The sequence below is a fragment of the Onychomys torridus genome, chromosome 23 (genome assembly GCF_903995425.1).
Source record: "Onychomys torridus chromosome 23, mOncTor1.1, whole genome shotgun sequence".
In the NCBI taxonomy this organism is placed as follows: domain Eukaryota; kingdom Metazoa; phylum Chordata; class Mammalia; order Rodentia; family Cricetidae; genus Onychomys; species Onychomys torridus.
In genome coordinates, this window is record NC_050465.1 from 43,864,829 (window position 1) to 43,889,013 (window position 24,185).

At 44.3% G+C, this 24,185-nt stretch overlaps 1 protein-coding gene across 4 annotated transcripts in view; it reads right to left on the bottom strand.

The window, feature by feature from the left end:
- Positions 1-1,428: 1,428 nt before the first annotated feature.
- LOC118573425 (trafficking kinesin-binding protein 2) overlaps positions 1,429-24,185 on the bottom strand; it is a 62,171-nt gene continuing 39,414 nt past the window's right edge. For 2 of the 4 annotated variants that reach the window (XM_036173712.1, XM_036173713.1), the window contains exons 6-16: positions 21,848-22,057; positions 21,256-21,334; positions 17,855-17,985; positions 17,348-17,422; positions 15,961-16,098; positions 12,248-12,324; positions 11,691-11,891; positions 10,446-10,741; positions 9,221-9,487; positions 7,101-7,206; positions 1,429-5,044 (exon numbers count right to left, since the gene is read on the bottom strand). In XM_036173712.1, the coding sequence (XP_036029605.1) occupies positions 4,366-5,044; positions 7,101-7,206; positions 9,221-9,487; positions 10,446-10,741; positions 11,691-11,891; positions 12,248-12,324; positions 15,961-16,098; positions 17,348-17,422; positions 17,855-17,985; positions 21,256-21,334; positions 21,848-22,057 (2,259 nt within the window). In that variant the 3' untranslated portion in view covers positions 1,429-4,365. Of the gene's footprint in view, positions 5,045-5,598; positions 6,950-7,100; positions 7,207-9,220; positions 9,488-10,445; positions 10,742-11,690; positions 11,892-12,247; positions 12,325-15,960; positions 16,099-17,347; positions 17,423-17,854; positions 17,986-21,255; positions 21,335-21,847; positions 22,058-24,185 lie in introns of those variants that run through there. The other 2 variants (XM_036173714.1, XM_036173715.1) reach the window with 2 other exon arrangements.

Genomic DNA, 24,185 nt, shown 5'->3' on the forward strand with positions numbered 1-24,185 from the left:
CCTCAACATCAAAGACAGACATTACCTCAGAGTAAAGGATTAGAAAAAGATTTTCCAAGCAAATGGACCCAAGAAGCAAGCTGGTATAGCTATTCTATGATCTAACAAAGTAGACTTCCAATCAAAATTACCCAAGAGGTGGGGAAGGACACTTCACACTCATCAAAAGAAAAACCTACCAAGATGCCATCTCAATTCTTAACGTCTATGCCCAAATGCAAGGGCACCCACATTTTAGCTCTTGCTGGTGACACCACTTGCCAGCCAACAGCCAGGCTTACTTCTTTTTGATTTGAAAATTTTGTGGTACTTGGCTCTTCATATAAAACAATGAAAAACAAAACAGCATTAGCCTAAGTCAAACTTAATGCAGTGAAAACAGACAGAAGCCGACATGATACTCAAAGCCTATATTCTTGTTGGGTTTTGGATGTATGAATGTAGACTAATACTTGCTTATGAAAGAAAACACAAAGAAACTGAGAATGTTACCAAAATTTTATGTCAAAAAGTAGTTTCATATTTCATTCATGAATCTCAAAATGTCCACAACCCAGTATGGATATTGAATCTAACCCAGGAAGGGATACACTGTTTTTGTTTTGTTTGAGACAGGGTTTAATAATAATAATAATAATAATAATAATCATCCAGAAACCAAAATCAGTCTCAGCTGTCCTGGAATTCGCCCTGTAGCCCAGGCTGGCCGTGAACCCAGAGATTCTGAGATTAAAGGTGTGTGCCACCATCACTGGTTAGCAGGGGACATATACAGCTCAGTGATAGAGCACTTGCTGGTGAGGGAGCCCTAGCTTCAATCCCCAGTACCACAAGCAAAGCAATCAATACAAAAACAAAACTGTGAAGGAGAAACAAGGACATTGAATGACCTGTTCTATGAATTCCAACAATGTTCACACTTAAGAAACCATTTCTAAATAGCTGTGTGATCAGGAAATTGCGAACTATAGGAAGAATTGTGTCATACTTTCTGAACATCCCCACATTCACTATCTGCTTAGTAGTGGCTTTATTCTTGGTTGGTGTTACTCTGGGATGGAGCTATTGTGAGCTACATTCATGGTGTAGTCTAGGTCTAAAAATACCTGAGGGCCAGCAAATGGTCCGGTGGGTAAGGACACTTGACATCAAGCCTGAGCACCTGAATTTGATACCCAGAAGCTACATGGCTAAAGGAAAGAACTGACTCTTGCAAACTGTCTCTGACCCCAACACCATCCCCACATTAATCATTTTTTAAAGTACAAAAAAAAAAATCTATAAAATATTCTAAGACCTGCTTACTATTAATTTAATGTTTTTTAATTAGTTAAACAAATATGGGATGTTTCTAGTAAAATCCAACATAAAGACTCCATGCTGGATTGTATGAGACTTGAGACAAAAACCACACACAGGAAGACACAGGGCAGTTTAAGAATTAGCTACTTGTGTTTATTTATCTGATTTACAGTTGGTATAGCAAAGGAAGGTGCATACAGAGCTATTTGACATGGTCCAGTTCCAGATGTGACACAGTGGTATTCTCCTGGAGCCCCCAGGGCCCCATACCATGACTGGGGCCACACTCAGAATTAGGGAGAGGGGCTGTGCATGCCTCTACTCACCTGACTGCAGAGGTGACCCCAGACAGAGGCAGCCCTAGTTTCAGATGTCAAGCTGATGTGAGAACCACCCACGACTAATTTTAGCACTAGGAGCCTGGAATACAGTGGAAAACATGCCTTCAGTAGAGGCCAGGCTCTCGTGAGCCCAACATCCTCCACTGACCATTTACGTCAGACCAAAGGCAGGCAAAAACTAGAAACCAAAATCTACTGAATTAACAAGGGCATTATTAACGTCTAAGGATTTAAACGTAAGGCTATTTACATAAGGTCTGGGATCTTCAAAATTCAGGGCAATTTTAATTCTGAGTTTGAGAAGATGACTCTCCTACTAAGTAACAGGACACTCAGAAGTACCTGAGAAATAATCACAGAAAACCCTGAAGAAGAAAACAACTGGGTTTTCCCATGCAAGTATATACCAGCCGATACTGTAAACCAAACAAAAAATGCCGTGAACAGTATCGGAGCATAATAGTTCCACCGGGGAAGAACTTGCTGGAAGGCTCTACTTCGGATTACATTTTACAGACAGCCTGATGTAACAGATTCTCAGTACCAAAAATAATTTTAGGCGAAAACTTCAGAATCAGCAAGACCCAGTTTTAAGACAGGATTCATTTGCAGAGACAAGCATGCACCAGGGTACAATTACTGTGTTCCAAAGGAACATCAAAGTCAATTTAATTGTCAAAATCCCGTCTGGTTTAACCAGATGTGCTCACTTGGTGCTAAGACACTATTCTGCCTCCAGTGATCACTTAGGCACTGACTACACAAAAGTATACAAGTATTCTCAACACAGAACTCCACAGAATCCAGCTTAATTACGGTGGTGGATGTGGCATAAATTATTTAACACTTCCCTACCCCTTGAGCCCTCACTTCCTGCTGCTCCTTCTTCGGAAGCTGTACATGTCCAAGCAACAGAAGAGTCCTTTCCTGGGGAACCAAGACAAAGCTTGGAGCTTTTGCTCAGGGAGGCACCCAGTTATTTATAGACTAGAAATACAAATGCTATTTTAAAAAATGAATTGGAGTATTTAGGAAATTGAACCACCAGGGAGTCTTGTGTTAATGCCTGCTTTATCAAGGTCACTTGCTAGCCCGGAGTCCTTCCAAAACGTGTGCGTGGTCTGTTTGCAGCAGTGAGGCCAGGCAGAGGGTGACGAAGGGGAGACATCTTTCCACCCTTTGTTTCTGAGAAATTTATCTAGAAAAGTGTTAGCAAAGGTTCTAGAAATGTAGAAAACCCATAGGTTCTTACCGTCGCATGGATTTTTTTTTTAACCCTTTGAGTGCAGCTTTTCTTGGGAGAGGAGACTCAAGAGAGAGAAAGAAGCAACCCCCCACCCTGCAGAAATGAAGAATTCCTCTTAAGCAAAATATTTGCAAGTTAAGCACCAAGAGGACCAACTAAGAGACTTCCTGCTTTTACAGACAAAACAAGGAGTTCCGACTCATCTTCTCCACATGTGACACTTTCTTGAACAACTCCTCAGGGACAAAGCCATGGCCTGCCACCTCAGGAAGCAGAGCTTTCCCACCTCAAGGCCTGCGTCACACTGCTGAATGCTGGACCCATCTTCAGGCCTCACTTGTCTTAGCTCTCCTATGAGCAAGGTCCTTCTCTACTCCTGCAGACACCAAGAACTAGGCAGCTGTCTTAATTTGCTTAAGGAGAACAACGGAACCCAACAAACACACTCTCGAAACAAGAGCCTGGGTTTTACTTCAGTTTATAATTTAATGTGCCTGAGAATTTTTGTGCAAATACATGTCATCTTTCATTAAAAATATGCATAGCACACTTTGGAAAAAGTTAGTTACAACTAACTTTTCTTAAAAATTTACAGATATAAATATACAACATAATCTGAGTCCTACTGATTGCACTTCTGATTCAAATCCTTCCGGCCTCCAAGGAAATTTGAGAAACATGTAATTGTGTTTGCATTCCTTGGCCACCATATTATCCAGAAGAAATATCCTGAAAAACTTCCTTGATTCCAATCTACCCCTATTTTCCTTTTGAAATCCCTCCCAAGCCCACTCATAATTTTTAAAATTTTTGTTATGTTGTACAAAAATACAAGTTTAAAAAACTGGAGTTTTAGTAATCATAAATACAAAGAAATCTGGGTGGTATTTGGGTTCTCAGTGCCTGAACATTCTGAAACGAGAAAGTCTCCATTTTTGAAATAAGGGACAAGAGAAAACTCCTTATTTGCTAATGCTGTGAGTGCACCACTGGACAGATGCATAATTTGACCGGGCATCAGCAGGGAAAGCATCTACAGTCCCAGGAACAGACCACGCCCTGCAGCACCCTCTGGGGCAGCCTCCGGCCGGGACAGCCAGGGTCCTAGCTTTCTACCTAGGCAGTGTCTCCTGCGTGTTCTAGGGACAGAGGGGCCGGCAGCTCAGTGTTACTGCCGTGTTTCAATAGGACTGGGTTTCTTCTATTCACTTTTCATTTTCCAGACAAGGAAACTCAGCTGAAGAAGCGTGCTAACCCTTCCGTTTCTGTCTCCGACCTACTCACGTCACTTCTTCCCACCTTCCGTTGACTCCATCCTTGAAGCCCTCATCCAAAAGCTTCCATCCTCCCACTGCACCTCTCCACATCCGCATCCCTTCTGCGACATTCCTCTTCTCTCCTCAGGCCAGTCCCCATGCTCAGTGTGCCTCTAGCCTTCCTGTGCTAATTTATACCCGAGGTCAGCAGTGTTGAGCCTCAGTCTTCCTTCAGGACACCCACTTTGGGCGAGGCTGTGCAAACTGGGACTCCAAAACTACCCATCATGACCGGTAGACTCTGATTCCGCCTCAGCCCGCCCAATAAACTGCCACCTGAATTTAAATAAACAGCAGACTCTGGTCTCTGAAGACCCATGTCTGCCTCTCGGCTTTTCCCGTTCTCCTGGGCGTCAGGGGTCTTGACCACTCTGGCTATCCCCAGTCTCTTCAGCCTGTCCACCAAGTTCATCTTCAGCTGGCCAACATCAGGAGGAGTCCTGGAAGGTCTCAGGCCATACATTTCTTGCAGGAATGTTTCAGCAGGCCGGGAAGCCAGAAAGTTCTCAGAGACGTGGACTCGGGGCTCAAAGGGCAAGGGAGAAGAGCATGGTGACTGTGATGGGGAATTGGGTGGTGTGGAAGGGGTGGCCAGGGCCTTGGGGCGAGGCTGCAGGAGAGGGTTTTCTGAAGCCGGGCTGTGGTACATCTTAGCAGAGATGCCTCGCTCCTGCAGAAGCTTGGCTAAACTCCGTGTGCTGCTGAACGTTATGGTGGAGTCATGCCGGTTTGTGATGGATTCCCCAATGCTGAGTCTATAGGACACGGCAGGAGAGTTCACAGCCGTGTGCGAGGAGCTGCTCCCGCTACTTCCACAGGACAGTGACGGGAACCCGGAGCTGGAAGAAAAGAGGGAGTGCGCCTCGGAATCACGGACACCTCACCGACACTTAACAGAAAGAAAACACACCAAGGAAACAACAGCGTGCGCAGCCTTGCACACAAGGCAGCCTTTCATTTGCATGAGGATGACCAACCAGTTGTGTTCTCAGGGACAGCCTTTCCAATTTAATTTCACTGGAAAAAAGCAAATGTCTAATTGTGAAACTGCCAGTTTCTCAAACAGTGTTAACTCTAAACCACAGTAAAACATGGATATTCATGAACCACATTGTCAGTCTTGGTTTGAAATGTGTACTTTTAAGAAATATAAAACAATGAAAAGCTTTGACAGTTATTAGATCTTGTTGCTTATTCTAGGCTTGGTTAAGAATAAGAGCTAGGGGCTGGAGAGATGGCTCAGCAGTCAAGAGTACTGACTGCTCTTCCAGAGGTCCTGAGTTCAATTCCCAGCAACCACATGGTGGCTCACAACTGTCTGTAATGAGATCTGGCACCCTCTTCCAGTGTGCAGGCAGAACACGATGTAATACATCTTTTTTTTTTTTTTTAAGAGCTAAATTAAATCATATTTATCATCATGGTGGAGTGGAAGGGCTTGTCTGTAGTCAGCTTTCCTTTGTGAACAATGTTACCAGGATTTAACACATTTTCACTGGAACAAGGTGATCATACGTATCATAGTATCAAGATTTTTAAAGATTATGAACTAAAGACAAGGATAAGATTGATATATTAAGTAACAGCTTTCCAGAACACTAACTTGTGCAAAAGACACAGCACTGTGAAAGTCTGACTTTCTGGTCAGAGCAGCCCTGCTCAGAACCTTCCTCTCACATCCTGGAAGAATTTCCTGCCCCTCCCCAAATCGTGTACCTGAAAAAAGTCCTTTGAGAGTCAATTTTCTAGGGCATACACTGGTATGTAACGACTGTAGGAAACTTGCAGATATGCTCATGAGAGCCCCTACGAGGACCCTGCCTGGCTATCACCAGCCTGCTGCTTCCGGCTGACCTATGCATGAATGGTCATCTTCTCTCCTTGCTGGCTGCTAGAGACTCCAGAGTGAGATGCAGGGGTCTCCTTAGTGCACAGTAGCCTTCCCGGCCGGCCGGAGGACCCACACACTGGAGTTTGCTCTTCTACCCACCATACCGACTTGCCTCTGCACCATCTTTCTTTTTTATTTCTGATCATACTTCCCTGCAAAGACCAAAGTCTGAACACCACCTCTTTGGAGAACCGGCAAGCTAGAACCAGCGTCAGCATGGCTCAGTGAGTGAAGCCTGGGCAGCTGGTATCATAACTCGTAGAAATGTCTTCGGATAGAGTTGCGTGAGTTAGGTAGTCTTAGGGTGAGGGCTGGCCTGCTCGGAAGAGCAGCACTGTGCTTAGGACGGGGCTATGAAGCATTGGTGTGGGGGCTGGCACTCCGCCAGAGGTGACCAACATCGCCTACACAACAAACCCGGAAAGCAACTTTGGAAACTGGTGTTCGGGCGAGCTTTTCTGGCGGGCAGATCTCCGAGTGCACTGTCAGAAAGCGATGGCGAAGGTAATGAATCAGAACAAGACAAGTTGCACGGATGGAGCCCAGGCCCTCATGACAGTGTCTGTTTAGATCTTGAACCTGCATCCCTTTTCTTGCAATGAACAGGAGCCGCATGTGCAACAGCTTCCTGTGAGTCTTCCTGGGAGAGTACTGAACGCAGAGGCATCTGGAGCCATCTGAATATGAGCAGCGTCAGGAATGGAGGCCGTCTTGGGAAGAGTGTGGCGGCTCACACCTTGCAGCCTGATTCACTTTGGGTACAAACAACCTCAGGTGAGTCATTTGTTAGCCGTCTGCTCCTGGGTCAGTCACCTTATAATGTTCTATGCCTCCATTTCTTCATTTCTGCCTACTTCAAAGAGTTATGATCAAATGAGAACATGAAACGTCAAAATATTCTGAAGACAAATAGTCACTAATAATTAAACTAATGAACTAATTCAAGCCCTGGGGCTCTAAGAAGGAACCTTGTGTGAGGCCCCTGACTTCCCAGCCCCTCTTACCTAGGGGTAACCTGAGTGATGTCAGAGGGATGTAAGATCCTACAGGTGGTGAAGGTGAAGGTCGAGTTCGTGCCTGACAGACACTTTCCTGGGTTCGAGGTTGCAACTGAAACAGAGATTTTTTAGAAAGCCAAACACAGAAGAGAAAGACTAGGTTAATAACATAAAAGGCTCATCATTATTTTGTTAGCAACACAGCATCTATCAACTGCCTTTAGTAGTAGAAAGTTCCTAAATATGGAAATGAAATATATATAAATGATAAACTAGTGTTAACTGATTAGTATATAGCTGAACTTACAGTACTTTAAAATTATAAATAAAAGGAGTAAAAACAGCTTAGAAATGAGTGAAAACCACTCTGGAAAATGCATTAAAAATTAAGATAAAAGAAAAAATTAAGATCTAGTTATTGAGATGCCTGGGTCAAGCTACCCGCCCTGGTTCTTAAAGTATTGTGTGTTGACTCTAGAAAACTTCCTGGTAATTCGAGGATGAGGCCTCTTTTATTTTATGTTTTCCTTTTCTGATGGGGTTGACATTTGCATGCTGGCATAAATGCAGTGGTGGGTCAAAATTCTGGCTCCTTAGCACAAGTCAGGACAATGACACCAGATTATACTTGCATTCTTCATCCCTATGTGTCACAGTATCTTTGTTCAAAGCCAGATGCACTGAAGGAGGTGTTTGATGAAGGTGTAAAGTTATCATGAAGCCTTGAACCTTTTTACTACGCAGTGCGTGGAGACAGGAAGTGTCCACTGAGCACCCCTGCTGTGTACAATGCAGCCGATACAAACAGCGGTGACCTACAGAAACGCATTTGTGCAGCTAAGTTAGAACTGTATCAGGGAACATCATTTGCTAACACACAAGCTATAAATCTTCAGACCTGGGAATCTGGCAGGCATTTTCTGGGGGAAAAAGCTGTCGTCAGCATTTTCTAGCAATGACAGCTGTGAGCTTCCAGTGACACTCAGTGTTTGGAAACCTCCTAACACAGCCTGTCTGTCATGCTGAGGTCCTTAGTGACACTCAGTGCTTGGAAACCTTACATCCGCTGCTGATAGCCTGGAAACCTCCTAACACAGCCTGTCATGCTGAGGTCCTTAGCAGTGACATCAATACACCACCTAACGGAAAGTGTCAACATCTGGGTGTCTGTGTAACTGTCTTAATGACCAACGCAGGTCACCAAACCATGCATGAGCACATGTTCAAAGTGTAGGGCAAACACATTTTCATGAAAACTAATATGAAATTCATTGCTAGGGTTTCAGATTCCACACTGCTGGAGAAACCACCACTTCCCAAGTTCTTACTGATTTCAAACATCCATAATTCTTGAAGAGACCATTAAAATAATTTTTTCTTTTCTAGCTACATATTCTTGAAGAGACCATTAAAATAATTTTTTCTTTTCTAGCTACATATTCACAGGAGGAGTATTTTCTTCACATTGTTCATCCAAAACAACACTGCAACAGACTAAATGCAGAATGATATTCATGAAGAGAATCTTCTATTAAGTTAGAAATTAGACTTGCAAAATTGTAAGACAAAAACCATTTTCTTACTATGTACAATACACTTATTTTTCAGAAAACAGTATCTGCATAATATAATATAATTTATTTATTTATTTAGTTTAGCTGTCATAAAACTTGCTCTGTAGACCAGGCTGTCCTCGAACTCACAGAGATCCACTTGCCTCTGCCGCCTCAGTGCTGGGATTAAAGGCGTGTGGCACCACTGCCCAGCTCAGAATTTTTATTTTTAAATAAGCTATTTTTCCTGGAAAGTTCTCAGTTTTTATTCTAACTTAGTATCAATAGACATATAGATAATAAACCTTCTTGAGTTCTCACGGACTTTTAAGGGACCCAAAGGCTTGCAATCCACTAATTGCCCTGATCCATCTCATCTCTCTTCCTATTTAGTTTTGCAGGCTGGTGGGATAAAATGGAGAAAATTAGAAATGTCAGGAATGCTACAGACTTTTATTAGCTTACTTCCACTAGTGAATACATGTCAGAGATGGCGCGGGGTAGCCGGACAACCACAGTAGGCCGGTGCAATGCACTGGTTCTGAGGCCTTGTTCAACAAGCACTCTCCTCACCTGTAACTGGCCCGCCTGCTGAGGTAATGGGTGGCAGGAAGGTCCCCGTCACTGGCATGGGAGCTGCAGGTTTCGGCTCCTCTTGAAGAGGCTGCTGAACCTGAAAAGTGATTCCCTCCTCTTCATCCTCCTCTAAATCCGAGATGTGATAGACGACATCCTTGGGCATTTGGGTGAAGCCTTTAGTAATGACTCCTGGTCGTGGGTCAAGGATGGTTCCCAAGTTTGGTTGAGCAAGCTGCTGCCAATGATGCAGAGTCTGTGATCCTGGATGGGCAAGCAGGACAGGCGTGCATTACATTTCCCACAGGTCCTCAATTTGAAGAAGGAAGAATTGTGTGAGTAATAACAACAATGATAAAGACAATGACACTTACCTGGGTTTGGTATTTTGATAAAATTTGTAAATTTAGCTCCTCTGTAGAAAACTGACATATATTGAACGTTTGAGCAATAGCTTTTCTATTTCAAAAGACAATCTTCGAAGGGACATCCAAAGAAGAGAAGAACCCACTAAGGTATTTTTAACAGGACCCGAGCTGCTCAGGCAGGAGGGAGGCCACCCACTTTGGTCACCCCATGCCCTTGTACCAGATGTAACATCTAATTGTCACTCTGGTAACTTCAACCTAAAATCATCAACTCTAACCAATACTGGGTCAGACTAGGAGTCCTTATAGGCTGCCTACTCAAACTTCTGTTTAATAAGGAACCTTTTACCACAGTATTAGAGAATCACTCATGGACCATCAATAGCCCATAAATCAGACATTAATTTTGAGTTTCACTTGTACTTTAGATAAAATTGAACCGAAGGAGAAAAAAGTACAGGCATGCCTGTGTGCCTCTAGGTCAGTGACACTGCTTGGGTGGAGTTCTTTGTGGGTGTACTCTAGATAATTTTCATTTATCACCTCCTGTTGGTGTTACCATGGTAACTGCTATCAATGGTATTCTGTAACCACAGTTAGGAAAAGATTTTCCCCACTTCCCTTTTCCACTGATACAAGACATCAGAAAAGAATGAACAGCAAAGGCTTAGTGACACAGGCCTCACCACTCACTAGCTGTCCAGTACACGGTGCCGCCACTCAGACAGCAGATTGAAGGTGACGGGGAGGGAGCTGGCGCACACGGTGCTCTCATAACTGCTGCTGCACAGATTTCAATTCTAGGAGAGCCGTCTAACGTGCACAGCTGCTAAAGGCTGTCGTGGACTTATTACCTTCCAGGGGCTTGACAATCTGTAACTTCTCTGGCATGAAGCCTCGAAGGCAGCCGGCACTGCCGAGGTCCGTGGTCTCCGACTGGTCAGTACAGAACGAGTCGAGGTGCCCTGTGGGGGTGTCACAGCTACCGACTTCCTCCTTCTCAGCCAGGACCTGGATCTTCCGTTCCCACTCCTCAGCAAAGAACTGCTTCTCACTTAGGTAGTTCTGTCTTCGCAGGCTGAGGCGATGCAAAGCCGTAGCCAAGTCAGTGTCTTCAGTGGGTGCTGGGTGGCTTGGGGGCTGAGAGTTCCTGTGGGGAGACCATATTCGCTGACGAGATTGTGGTTGTGCGCACAACCTAGACCTCTCCTTTCTACAGTGCTGGACATTCGAAGACTGACCTCAGGAAGGAGGTCTTTTCTAAGCTATTTGAAATACAGAAAACAACAACACACAAAACCATCAACAATACTATACATCACTGTAATACATCATTTCCAATTACTTCTACAAAGTAAAAAATATATTGTGTTTGCTACCTTTTCCATTTCATTTAATTATGAGGCTGCAGCTATGTCTACCTTTAGGTCAAGGTCAGAGAATCACAAAGCAAGCGTTATTACAGTTCACAGAATTGCTCAGTTCACTGAGCGCAGGAGGTATCACCACTGTTTACAGCTGTGACTGAAGAGGAGAGCTAGCTAGCCATCACCTATTACATGCTATTGATCACAAAATGCAGTTACTTCAAAAACTGTGAGTAGGGTGTGGTAGGGGCATGCCAGTAATTCTAGCACTCGGGAGACTGAGGCAGGAGAATCATGGTTTTGATAGTAGTCTGGGCTGCACCAAAAGTTCAAGGCAGCCTGGCTATACATGGAAACACCCTACCTAAAAACAAACAAACAATAATGACAGACAAAAAAAAAAAAAAAAAAGAAAAGAAAAAAGTAACCGGTACTGAAAAAGGTGTGAAAAAACTTATTTTGGGTCACAAGCATTGCCCAACTATGCAGACTATTTAAAAGCAATCAAGGATTATAAATGACAAGGTGCTAAATTCTCATACGTCTCTGACGCATTTTCTTCACTTTCCAGCATTGTGAAGCTGGGGTCGTTTAGAATTGGTGCAGAAGCAACAGTCAGAGCTGCTGTCAGCCACAGCGAGCGCACTGAGCCGCACGTGATCTGAGCCGCACGTGATCTGCTACGCCAACACCGTAAGCAACGCAGACCCACAGCCAGGAGCCATGCCTTACCCTGGCGCCTCTGTGCAGCTCCCTTGGTTCACGAGTGTTTTGTCCTCTGTTTGCTGGACACCGGACTCAAAGGGTTTTGCCGTCATGATGACACTTGAGCGGTTGGAGCCTGGGATGGGCAGCAGGGCCGGGAAGGTGACAGAGCGGCCCCGAGCGTCATTGGCAACCTTGACGGTATCAAACACCCGTTTCTGCTGGGCCCTGTCCAAAGAAGCATTCACTCCTGTTAGTGTCACCCACTAGAGGGCACCCACGAGACTGGGGCATGAACAGGCAAAACCAGAAACGGAGCTGCCCGGAATACTCCCAAGTTTGGGAGAAATGAGAAAATCAACTCTGGTACAGGAGAGCTCCCTCATGAGAAGTCAATCTGCACAGTAGATTCCCTCCTGACCGGCATTCATCACTTTGTATTGTGTTTCTTCCCCCGGTGCCCAGGGATCAAACCCAGGACCTCGCTCTGCCTCACAAGCCCCCACCACTGCAATCCCGGCCTGCGGCTTCTTTTGAATTTCCACTCCAACGGTGTGGTCACAGCCCTTGTGACCTGTACTTACTTTTGTTTAAACACAGACTCCTCATCCAGACTCAGCTTTTTACGCATGGTCCCTTCAATCTCAGCTGCCAATGATTCCTAAGGAAAAGAGTTCAAGGTCTGTCACATGATTGCTACCCTCAAGTGAATTAAAGGAGAGTCTATACAGGAGTGTATTTTTTAATGTTATAAGAAAAGGAAATACAAGGAAATGCGGACTAAAGTTCAAAGGGGAAGAGAGACTGGAAATAAAAACTCTTAAACAAGATCCAGCTATCTCTCCATGAAGCACTGTTCTAAGGCGGCAATGGCCAAGACCAGTAGATGAAAAGCCAGCATCACGTAGGGAGACACAAACACAGACGGTCTGACAGGCTGCAGACCAAGGCAAATCTGTAAAAAATGTTCTGCTTACTTCCTTGTGACTTCTATATGCTTACATGTTTGGATAATTTGCTCAGAAATTAGGATTCAGCTAGCATGGTTATCACACTTGGTGGGGTTGGACGGGAGGGTGACTGGCTCTGTGACCCGTAGTTGTGATGGTTTAATTGTCAACTTGACAGCCTAGAACCAGCTGGGAAAAGTCTCAATGAGTGACTGATCACACGGTCGGCCTGTGGGCATGTCTGTGGGGGTACTGTCGTAATTATGCTAACTGAAGAAGTCCCAGCCCACCGTGGGCAGCACCATCCCCGAGGCAGGGGGTTTGAACTGTTTAAAAGTGGAGGAATTGAGCACAAGCAAGTGTACATCCTTCACTGCCCTCTGCTCGACTGAGGCTGTGATATGAGCAGCTGATGTAGGCTCCCGCTGCCTGGACTTTCCCAACAGACCGGACACCTAGAACTGTGAGACAGACAAACTTTCTCCCCAAAGTTGCTTTTTTTTCCAGAGAATTGTATCACAGTCATGAAAATGAAATAAGACCAGTAGTCACCACAGAAATGACCAAAGAACCTGGGTGGAGTTAAAACCAATGGCTGAAAGTTTGATGAAGACATTTACCCTTGATCACTCTGTTAATGCAGTATCTGCTAGCTTTCATTTGTGTATAGTAAATTAGTAGTGCTAATTTAATTAGCTCATTATTAACTTTCAAGGGTAAAAACCTATCAGATAATACTAACCAAAAATTTATAATTAACAATAGGATGAATGTATCTCCTGAAATAACACAGCATATATCACACTGAAATAACTACATACAAAGGTATCCTATTTTTCTTAATTTGTATGTATGTATGTATGTATGTATGAATGTATGTATGTATGTATGTGTATACATGTGTATGTGTGTGTATGAGTGAGTGAGTGAGTGTATGTGAAGGTCAGAAGACAACTCTGTGGAGTTGGTTCTCTCTTTCCACTTTTATGTGGGTTCTGGGGATTGAACTCAAGCCTCCAGGTTTGCATGGCAAAGACCTTTTACCCACTGAGCCACCTTGGTAGCCCCCAAACATATCCTTCAAAGGATATTTTTGGAGCTGGGTACCATGGCCTGCATATATAATTTCAAGTAGTCAAGGCTGAGACAAGAGGACCACTTGAGCCTAGGAGGTGGAAGTTAGCCTGGCTATGGTAGAGAGACGCCTTCAAAATGAATGTCGGAATAAATAAATGAGCAAATAAACACACGAATCAGTTTACAAGTAATGGCATTGTTGGGAGGATTGGGAAAATTTGTGTGGGCTCTGGATGAGACGACAATGTATCGAGTCAACTTCATGATAACAGGTGGCACATCCTTGTCTCTACTAAACACTGTCCCTGTCTTTAGTAAAGAGAAACTTAAGCACTAAGTAGTCAAAGGGACTGACACTTGCTATCGAACAGTTCAGGAAAAACAACAAAAACCACCCACCCACCCAACGAACAAAAACACCACCAAGGGAGGAAATAGCAAATATATTAATTATTCATGTGAAGAATTCATAAAAATGTCTTGTACCACTTTTTGGAATTTTATTCTAAGTTTTAAATTATTTTAAAATCAAAAACAAAATGCTGGAGATGTAGGTGGTGGAGCTCTCGCCTCGCGTGTATGAGGCCCTGAGTTCAATTCCCTACATTGCTGAATAAATAAATGTTCAACAACAACAACAACAACGACAATAACGTGGTTCAGTGGGTAAAGGTGTAAACTGCCGGGACTGATGACCCGCGGTCAGTCCACGGGGCCCACCCACCTGGTGGAAGGAAAGGAAGTGGGAGCCAGGAAGACAACTACTGAAGAGAGGAAAGAGTGGCCAGGGAAGGGAGAAAGCGATTGTTGATAGATATTCACACACACACACACACACACACACACACACACACACACACACACACACGCTCTAAAATAAATGTAAAAGCACCCAACAACCAGTCTGGCTAGCCTGTGCTATATAGCAAGTTGGAGGCTAGCCTGTGTGAAACAGTGACCGTCTCAAAAGTTCAGAGTTGTGTATAGTTTCTGTAAGAACCAGGTGTTAAAATAGCTCTTTGAAGCAATGTAAAAAATTCTGGCATAAACTCAATTTTTAATTGAGTTCTCCCATTCCCCAAATACTGTTTTATTAATGAATTAAAAAATTAGGGTTCCTATCTGCAGGAGACTTACATTCTAGGTAGAGTTAAACCTACCAAGAAGTTAAGACTTCTCGATAGAGGTTCAGATGTTTGAAGCATGCGTAAGGTGGACAAGAGCCCTGCCTGAAACTCACAGGGCAGAGAGGGAACCAACTCTAGAGAGTGGTCTTGGTCAAGTTTCTGTGACAAATCACTGTAACCAAAAGCACTTGGGGCGGCGAGGGCTGTTTCACCGTAAGACTGTAAGTCAGGCACCCATGAATTTGGGGTAGGAACTCAAGGCAGGAATCGGGAAGCAGGAGCTAATGCAGAGGTCATGGTGGCGTGTTCCAGCTGCTTTCTTCAGGATTACCAGCCCAGGGGTGGCACCACTAGGGCACCTGCACATCAACCACTAATTAAGAAAATACCCCACAGGCCTATTGTATGGAGGCATTTTCCCAATTGAGAGTCCCTCTTCCCAAATGACCCTAGCCTGTGTCAAGTGGACAAAACACCAGCCAGCACAAACACTGTCTTCTGACCTCCATGTGTGCACATGACACATGACCAGGCACACGCACATGTACACACACTAAATGGGAAAAGGAAATCTTAAGTGTGTGGCCAGGAGATGGCTCTACGGGCAAAGGCTTGTTTCCATGTCTGCTGACCGGAATTTAATCCTGGGCCCCACATCATGGTGGCAGGAAAGAACCACCTTCCCTAAGTTGTTCTCTGACCTCCACACCTATGCTGTGATCATGCATACCGAGCACACACACACAGCAAACAGACATAAAAACTCAAAAGCATGGCTTAAGTGAATGAGAGGTGGTGGGTCTAAGGTAGGAGATAACCTCATGTCAGTGAGCTGTGGTACACAGATCAAAACCCAATTTCCTTAGCGTTTATCACACCGCAGCAAGTGTAGACTATCATCTGTGAAAATAAGTTAAGGGTGATAAGGAAAGTGTGGATATGCAAATTAAAGAGTGATAAGGAAGATGTGGATATGCAAATTAAAGAGTGATAAGGAAGATGTGGACATGCAAATTAAATCCTGACTAGTGACTGTGTCCCAGGAACAAGAGCGAAGCGTGATCTCTCTTTTCCAGATCCTCATGGCATCATAATCCACACACCCTCTGGAAACAGCGTCTTTAAGCACACGGCAGCTCTTACCCCTGTGAAAATGCCGTAGGACTGGGAGAAGCAGAGGTGAGCCGCAGGGCCGCATTTGCTCCGAAGCTCTTTGATTTCTTCTTGGGACTCATGTAGCATCCCCAGGCACTCCATGTTTCTGTCTTGTAAGTCATGGAGCTGAAGGAGGAAGGCAGCACACTGACAGTCGCCCCAGACAACCCTTGTTAACCGCGACACCACCCCCCCACCCTGCTCCCGGATAAGGACTCCTGAGGGGGTGTTAATTTTATCTGGGGCCCAGCAGACTCTATAAATATCATTTCAACAAAGCAGCTCTAGAGCAGACTCAGCCATGAGCAACTCCACGGGAAGCTGCTGGGATCTGAGGTGTCTTGGGCAAGTGCTGTAAAACAAGACTTCTCAAAACCTGAAAGGCTGTGGGGACAACCAGACTGTCAATTCAGCAGCTGATGGCCCGTGCCCAAAATACCGTGGAGGAAACGGGAAAGTGCTACCCTGTCAGGGTTAGCGTAACAGTACGTCTTCTCATGACCACCACCCTGAAGTCTTTCAGGGACAAGATCAAGAGTCTAGAGAGTGACTCGTGTAAAAGGTCAGGGTGTCCCTCACCCTAAGGAACTCCCCCTTGTCTTTATAGCAGTTGGCAAAAGAATACATTTCAGAGTGTATTTAACTGAGCATGTGCCGACCTCTTTGGGTCAGCAGGGCTGGGCATGCTCATCTAAAATGTGTATTCCATGTGCTGCAGAGCCATCCAGAATGAGGGAGACCAGGGGATGTGTGACACATCTGGAGCTGCTCTAGTCATCAGTGTGGTGTGAGGCTTGGCATGGGGTAGCTCCCTAAGCAGCAGGTCTTGGTGGAAGCTAAGTGCCTCAGCAGAAGGGCTGAGGAGATTAAGGTGTTGGGGGCTGCTCTGTCCACACACGGAGGTTCATTAGATGCTAACAAATCTTAAAATGGAACGTGCAGCTGAGGCGGTGGAGACACACCCGGCACTGGGAGGCCACGGTGGGAGGATCTCACATTTGAGGCTAGCCTGTGCTACACGGAGAGTTCCATGCTAGCCTTGGGCCACATAGACAACTGTCTCAAAGTTCAAAAGAAAAATACACTGAAGTAAGGATGTCCACGTGGCTCTCACGTGATCAACTGAGTAGAAACTCAGGGCAGGACCTAGGGATCTATTTAAAACTTGCTGTTCCCAGTGAGTCTTATGAATGCTGAACTGCCACAGAGTTAAATCTTTATTTTTGCTTTATTTCTTAGACCTCCTCAATTTCATCTCAACTATTTCTCGTTGCTCCTGTGCTCCAAATGTGGCAGTGTTCTTCTTCAATTCTTACAAATATAAATGAAACCCCGATCCCCTCCTGCACTTCAAAGAGGAGAAAGACCTCATTACCTCCATCGTCAGCTGCCGCTGGGCGTCTTTGGAAGCCTGTAGGTGAAGCCTTAGTTCCTCCTTCTCGATGACATGCTAACAACACACAAGACAGACACGTGAGGCATTCCCACAGGGACTGTAACTACGTCTTCCTTTCAAAGACACACTGAGAGTATCTGTCTGGAGTAGTCTCAGGCCTATGACAGTGATCCCACCAGAAGCCAACCAAGAGTAACAATGTAAGCAGAACACAAACTACATGTGTTCGGAGGATATGGACCATGAATTCCTCCTCACTGACATCACAACCGTCTCAAGAAAATCTGATATACATGCAAAACTACATACAGAGTGCCTCAAAAGTTATTTATGATATTTTAGCAGAGGAGCAATATTAAAAGAACAAAGTAAACCACTGAGAAGGGGGAGAGCCAGGTCTACACTGCTTGGTGTGATAGAACTTAGCAGAACGTAGTGCACCAGACGGTGCTCAACCGAGCCCGGCTGGTGAGCAAATGCACACACTTCTTTAAGCTTGTGCTGAAGATCTACAATCTGAGACAGCAGGGAAGAGATCTCTTCCTGGTATCGAATCAGCTCATCACTTTTCCCCGACAGTTCTTCCGTCATCCTGGACATCTGCGCGTTGGTTTCACCTAGGAGCAAAGGCAAAGGTTTAGAAAGCAACACAAAGGTGGAACTGGAATCAGTGTGTGGCCGCTTGCAGGTCAGATGCTGACTGATGGCAAGCACTGGAGTCCATGAGCGAATCTGTTAACGTAACGTACACAACCAGATTCTCTGCGGTAAGCTGGTGCTGGGGACTGGAGACAATGATGCTAAGGAGAGAGACGGCCTGAAAGGGCAGACATGCTAATGAGCTGATTTAAGCCTTTTCTTCATGAAAGGCTGAAAGAGCGCTAGGTGGATTATGTACTTCACAAGTGCTAAGGGGTGATACCACGAGTGCCAGCCATTAGGAACACTTCAGGGACATGAATAAAATCCCACAAGCAATGAAAGCTAGTCTAAACAGGTCTAACAGAGACCTTCCAGAGTGGAGCCACCCCAATCTCCACCAGAATGTGCCGATGCTACGGTGATGCTTCTGCGGACACAGACTGTCAGGGACACCCATCAACCTTCCTACTGTCAGGGGGTGGCAGCTGAGAACGGAAGGGGACAGAGTGTGGACTATTCCTTTACACTGTGTGACCACATCACTGCGATTGGCTTAACACACAAGCTACATGGCCAGTCGCTAGGCAGGATTCTGGGGGCAGAGAGAATGCTGGGAAGAAGGATGAAGTCTCAGGTCTCAGGAGGAGACACCATGAGACCAGAGCGAGCAGGATGGGAAGTATGGATGAGGTAAAGGAGACTTGGGGCAGCACACAGATGAGTAGAAGTGGGTTAGTTTAAGTTATAAGAGCTAGTTAAATAAACGAATCTAAGCTTTCAGCCCAGCACTTATAATTAATAATAAGTCTCTGTGTGGTTATCTGGGAGTGGCTGGCAGGGCAGAGCTGATTGGTGGTCCCAACAGAAGAACTGTCTACAAATGGCCTTCCAACGCGGGGCACCTACATCCGCGTAAGACTTGAGCAAGCTTAGAAAGGGTTCTCAACACACACAACAGAGGCAGACACTGCTTCCTAGTCTCATATCTCTCATGCCGGCCGCTGTACAGAGATGCATCTCCAGCAGGACGGAGCCAGCCGCCAACTGTCACGTGCTAGCACTGTTCACTAAGCTGAGCAGTGCCGGCAGCGGCTGACATCACAGTTTCAGACTTGTATGATGTGAAAAAAAAATTACAGATGCTCCGGAAAGACAGATCCAGACAGGACAAAACCTCTAAATGGGTTACAGTGTGAATAGGCTTGGGAGGGAAAAGAAAAAGGATATATACAGTCATAGATTAAAAAGTAGTTCGCCGGGCGGCGGTGGCGCACACCTTTAATCCCAGCACTCGGGAGGCAGACCCTGGGGATCTCTGTGAGTTGGAGGCCAGCCTGGGCTACAGAGCGAGATCCAGGAAAGGCGCAAAGCTACACAGAGAAACCCTGTCTCGAAAAACCAAAAAAAGGGGCTGGGGATTTAGTTCAGTGGTAGAGCACTTGCCTAGCAAGCGCAAGGCCCTGGGTTCGGTCTGCAGCTCAGAAAACAAAAACAAAAACAAAAACAATAAAAATAAATAAATAAAGCCTTAAAAAAGGAATAAAGTAATTTAAAAAACCCACATTAATATGGAAAATGCACAGAGAATCTGGATCCTGTATGTTATTGTGTTGTCTTTAAAGTTTTTGGCCGCAAAGAGACACTGGATTATGAAAGCCACTAGATTAAACCAACCCATATATTTAAAAAATATCTTGACTTCAAAATGAAAGTCAAAAGATGTGTTGCTTTGGGAAGAGGTTATGCTTTTATTTCCACAAGAAATGAGAGGCTGTGGATTCATTCCAGGTTGATATAGATCAGACTTGATTGGGGAAGACCCCCTGAAAATCCTGGCTACAGACATGAAATAAACCTAGAAAAACTACAAGACACGTAACATATATTTTACCTGCTCAAACATAAAACAAAACAAATCCTCTTTGGCTAACTTGTGTACAACATACATCGTCTATACTTGTACTAATAAAGATATGTATGCTACCTTCAAAAGTTTATGTATTTTCAGAACAAGGGTCCAAACACCAATAAAGATGATTCAGCCTCACAAAATATTCCAGCCAATACTTAACAATTATCCTGATTTTCTCAAGGTTCCCCCAAAGATTCCAGCACCCTCAGACAACAGGAAGCAGTATACAGAAAACAATGCCCACATTCCCAAAAGATAGATTATGAATGTTTACTATCATTAAGAGGGATTGGTTACAAGTTGTTATCAGTCATAGTTAGAAAGAAAGTTAAACAGAAGAGTTAAATTAAAAAATCTCTTTCTAAAGGAAAAAGGGGGATATAATATAGAAATGATGAGATAAAAGAGTAGATTACTGAATCTACCTATTTAAAAAACAACTATTAATTTCAAAATATTTTACATTGGTATGGATTATGGTTTATTGATACAAATTTAAAGTTAATTTTGCTATACTATATGTATGTTTCTACTCTTGTTTGGGGTAGCGTGCTTATGAAACTCATTAAAAAATGTAAAGCATAATTAAAAATACAGGTTAATAGTCATCTATAACCATCAAACTTACTAGCTTTCTGACTTTAGTGTAATGCATTCCTGCAAACAAAATGAGACCTTTGGTTCTCTTTTTCCCTAAGAAGCTACAGCTTATTTATAGACAGTCAGTCTTCACTTAGTGATGGTGGCAGCCTGAGCAAACAAAGGTCTTAAAAACACACGTGTCTTAATTAGGTTGTGGGCATAGTGTGATGTTCTGATTTTCAGTGACTGTTAGGGTTTGATCCCCTAAGTTTGTTTGGCAGCTTGGTATCTGGTGGGGTGTGGTGTCTAGTGGTGGTGCTGAGGTGATGGAAGGCTTGACAGGGGGGCTTAGGGGAGGAATTTGGGTCATTGGGTACTGCCTTTCAAAGGATCAACGCTGGTCTCTCCAAGAGAGCTCCTTCCTTAAACAGCAAACAGTTGTAAACAAGACTATCTCATGTGTTTGGCTCCTTCTGCATATGGCCAATTCCATTTCTGTATCTCCATCATGTTTAAACAATCAGGGGACCTCACCAGGCTTCAGTGCTTGGACCCTCCAGCCGCAGAATTATGAGCCAGATAAACTGCTTTACTTGTAAGAAACCCAGCACAGAGATTTTGTTATAGTGACCAAGAGCAGACCAAGACAGAACCATTGAAAACTGTTTCTATCGACACCAGAGGTCTAAATTCTGAGGTGGAGACATCTCTCCAAACTGCCCCAAAGCAGAGTGAATATGTTACTACTTACGAAGTTCTTTAACACAGTCATTGACCAGCTGCTGTTCCTTCTCTTCATAGGTGAAAGTTTCTGTCTTGATATGACAAGCCTTCAAGGGGGGAAAACAACCACCAATGTGAGACAATATGTCCTAATGAGTTTGAAGCAAAAGCTACAGAAAGCTTTACCATGTGAAGATTAAAGTTCCTCACCATCAGGATTAAACTCTCACAAAATATAGGAACAGAAAAGGTACGAGAGACGTCTCCTTCCACTCCCCACAGGGCCTTTGCACACGCCTGCTCATGCATCTCTGTCTCGGATGCATCTCTAGCCTCAGCTAAAATGCCACCTGCTTACAAAGGATGTGCTTGCTTCACGGCACTTTACAAACCCAAAGAAATTTCTACCGTTCTGACCTAACCCTTAGCTAACTTCTGTTGGCTACACAAGATGTACACACTGTGACTGCTATTTTATCTGTCCTCCTGCTCCGGCCCATTTGTCAGCAAGCCTGAGGTGGCAGTGGAAGGCTCGGCGGTGACTGGAATGCTCAGATGTACTTCATCTCAGTATCACCCAGACCTGACCTACAGTGTGCAGGTAGGAGAGCAGGATGCACCTTGGATCGAAGGGCCATGTTCTCTTCTTCCAGTTCCCTGAGCTTCTCGTGCAGCATGTCCAGCTGCAGCAAACCTTGAGATAAGCTGAAGGACTCGTTGAACCGAAGAGGCGTGGAGCAGCTAGAATCCGTTTCACTCTCCTCAGAAGCAATGGAAACGATCCGAAGCAGTTCATCTTTCTTGGATAGCTCATGCTGCAGCTGATTAACCTGCACACAAGGTGTGATTAGAACATTCTACACTGTTCATGTGTAATGGAGCTACTAATTCATGGAATGATTGCTTTTCACCATACAAGGCCCCCACTACATCAGCCGCTAGACAAGCGTATAGAGAGCAGTAACCACTACTACTTCCCACGCTACCCATTTAGGTCATTAACTCAACAATGCAGCTTTTTCTAGAGCACATATTGAGAAAGCCACTTTCCATACTCGGCAGAACAGTACTGTAAGAATCTTCAAAGCCTGTCAACACATCCTACTTTAAAGCCTATCCCCATAGCCTGTACTTTTGGCCAACTAAGTGGGGGGAATGGCGAGCCTTATACATGCTAGACATGAAGTGCTCAACCACTGATCTGTATCTGCAGGCCCCTGTTTTTCAAATTTACTTTATTTCATATTTTAACTTCTGAGATACAGTTTCTTGATAACTCTTCCAGGCTGGCCTTGAACTTGAAGTGTTTCTGTCCCAGCCCCCAGAATATCAATGATTACAAGCCTGTGCCATCAAGGTGGGTGATAACTTGTGTTTTTAAGCTGTCTCTAACTATGCAAATTTTCCCACTATGGATGACCACATTTCTAAGGAAATAAATATTTTCAACATAAAGAACCAAATGTATTCATAAAATGTAAACAAAATTAGCTAAAAAAATTACTCCTGGGCATGGTAGTGCATGCCTTTAATACCAGCACTGGGGAGGCAGAGGCAGGTGAACATCTGTGAGTTCAAGGCCAGCTTAATCCACATAGAAAACTCCAGGCCAGTCAGAGCTATATGGTAAGACTTTGTCTCTTTAAGAAAAAAACTGTAAGAAACTTGAAATTTATCTATTTAACATGACAATAAATTACTTATTACATTTATTGATATAGAGTAAATATATTTTTTTAATTTACATATTTTTTAACCTTTTGTTTTGGTTTCTGAGTAAGAAGCATTTGGGTATTTAACACCATCGTCTGTCAAATAAAAAGCCCACTACCTCTTTTGGAGCTGTTGGTTAATGGGCTCTCACAGACTTTCAAAGATTACAGGCTGTGACCACTGCTCTTGGTCCCACCAGAACTTGATGGTGAGACCCTAGTGCTTGAAGATACTCTACACACTTGAGTCACTGAGAAATCATCATGAAGAAATCAAGTTGGTACTCACCTGTGAGTCCCTATTGGCTAGTTTTCACAGCGCTGTCAGGTGCTATACACGCTACTGTGGCACAAAAGTAGTCATCCTTGTACACAGCTGAGAACCCTGCCACCTACAACAACCACCAGCTGGCAAGACATGCCCGCTGATACAATAGTGGTGCAAATATCACGGGAGTAACCAACCATGTAGCAGGAACCTTAAAGAGTTCTTATTAGTAAAATCAAACCCTGGGCCAGTTATTGGGGTGAATGCTGGGAGATCAGAGAAGCAGAACAAGCCACAGCTTCCTCACCTTGCCAGTTCCTCAGCTGATCCTATTTCCTCAGACTGGAAACTTCTGAGTCCTCATCCCAATGGCTTTCAGCTGAACTGCTGCTCAAAAGCCTGAAAGCTTAACCAGCCAAATGCTTCTAGTTTCTGATCTTCATGCCTTATATATCCTTCTGGTTTCTGCCATCACTCCCTGGGATTAAAGGCTCACTTTCTGGGATTAAAGGTGTGAGTCACCACGCCTGGCTATTTCCAATGTGACCTTGAACTCACCGAGATCCACCTGGCTCTGCCTCTGGAGTGCTGGGATTAAAGGCGTGGGCTACCACCGCCTAACCTCTATGTTTAATATTGTGGCCGTCCTGTTCTCTGACCCCAGATAAGTTTATTAGCGTGCACAATATTTCAGGGAACACAATACCACCACACAACCACTTTCTGATTAGATTTAAAATTTGCTTCCAAGATGGAATGCATACTTGATGGCATTGATTTAGGGTCAAGAACCCACGGTCAGGTAGGTCATAGGCCCTAGGGGAAGACCTACTAATATTACTCTGTTAAACAGACATAGTACTAGACTAACTCCTAATGACCTAGAAGTATACTTTCACCAGAAAAGTTTCATTTTGCAGTATATGGAAATCTATAAAGTCACTAGGTACTGGTGTCATTTACCTATTGTCAATATTT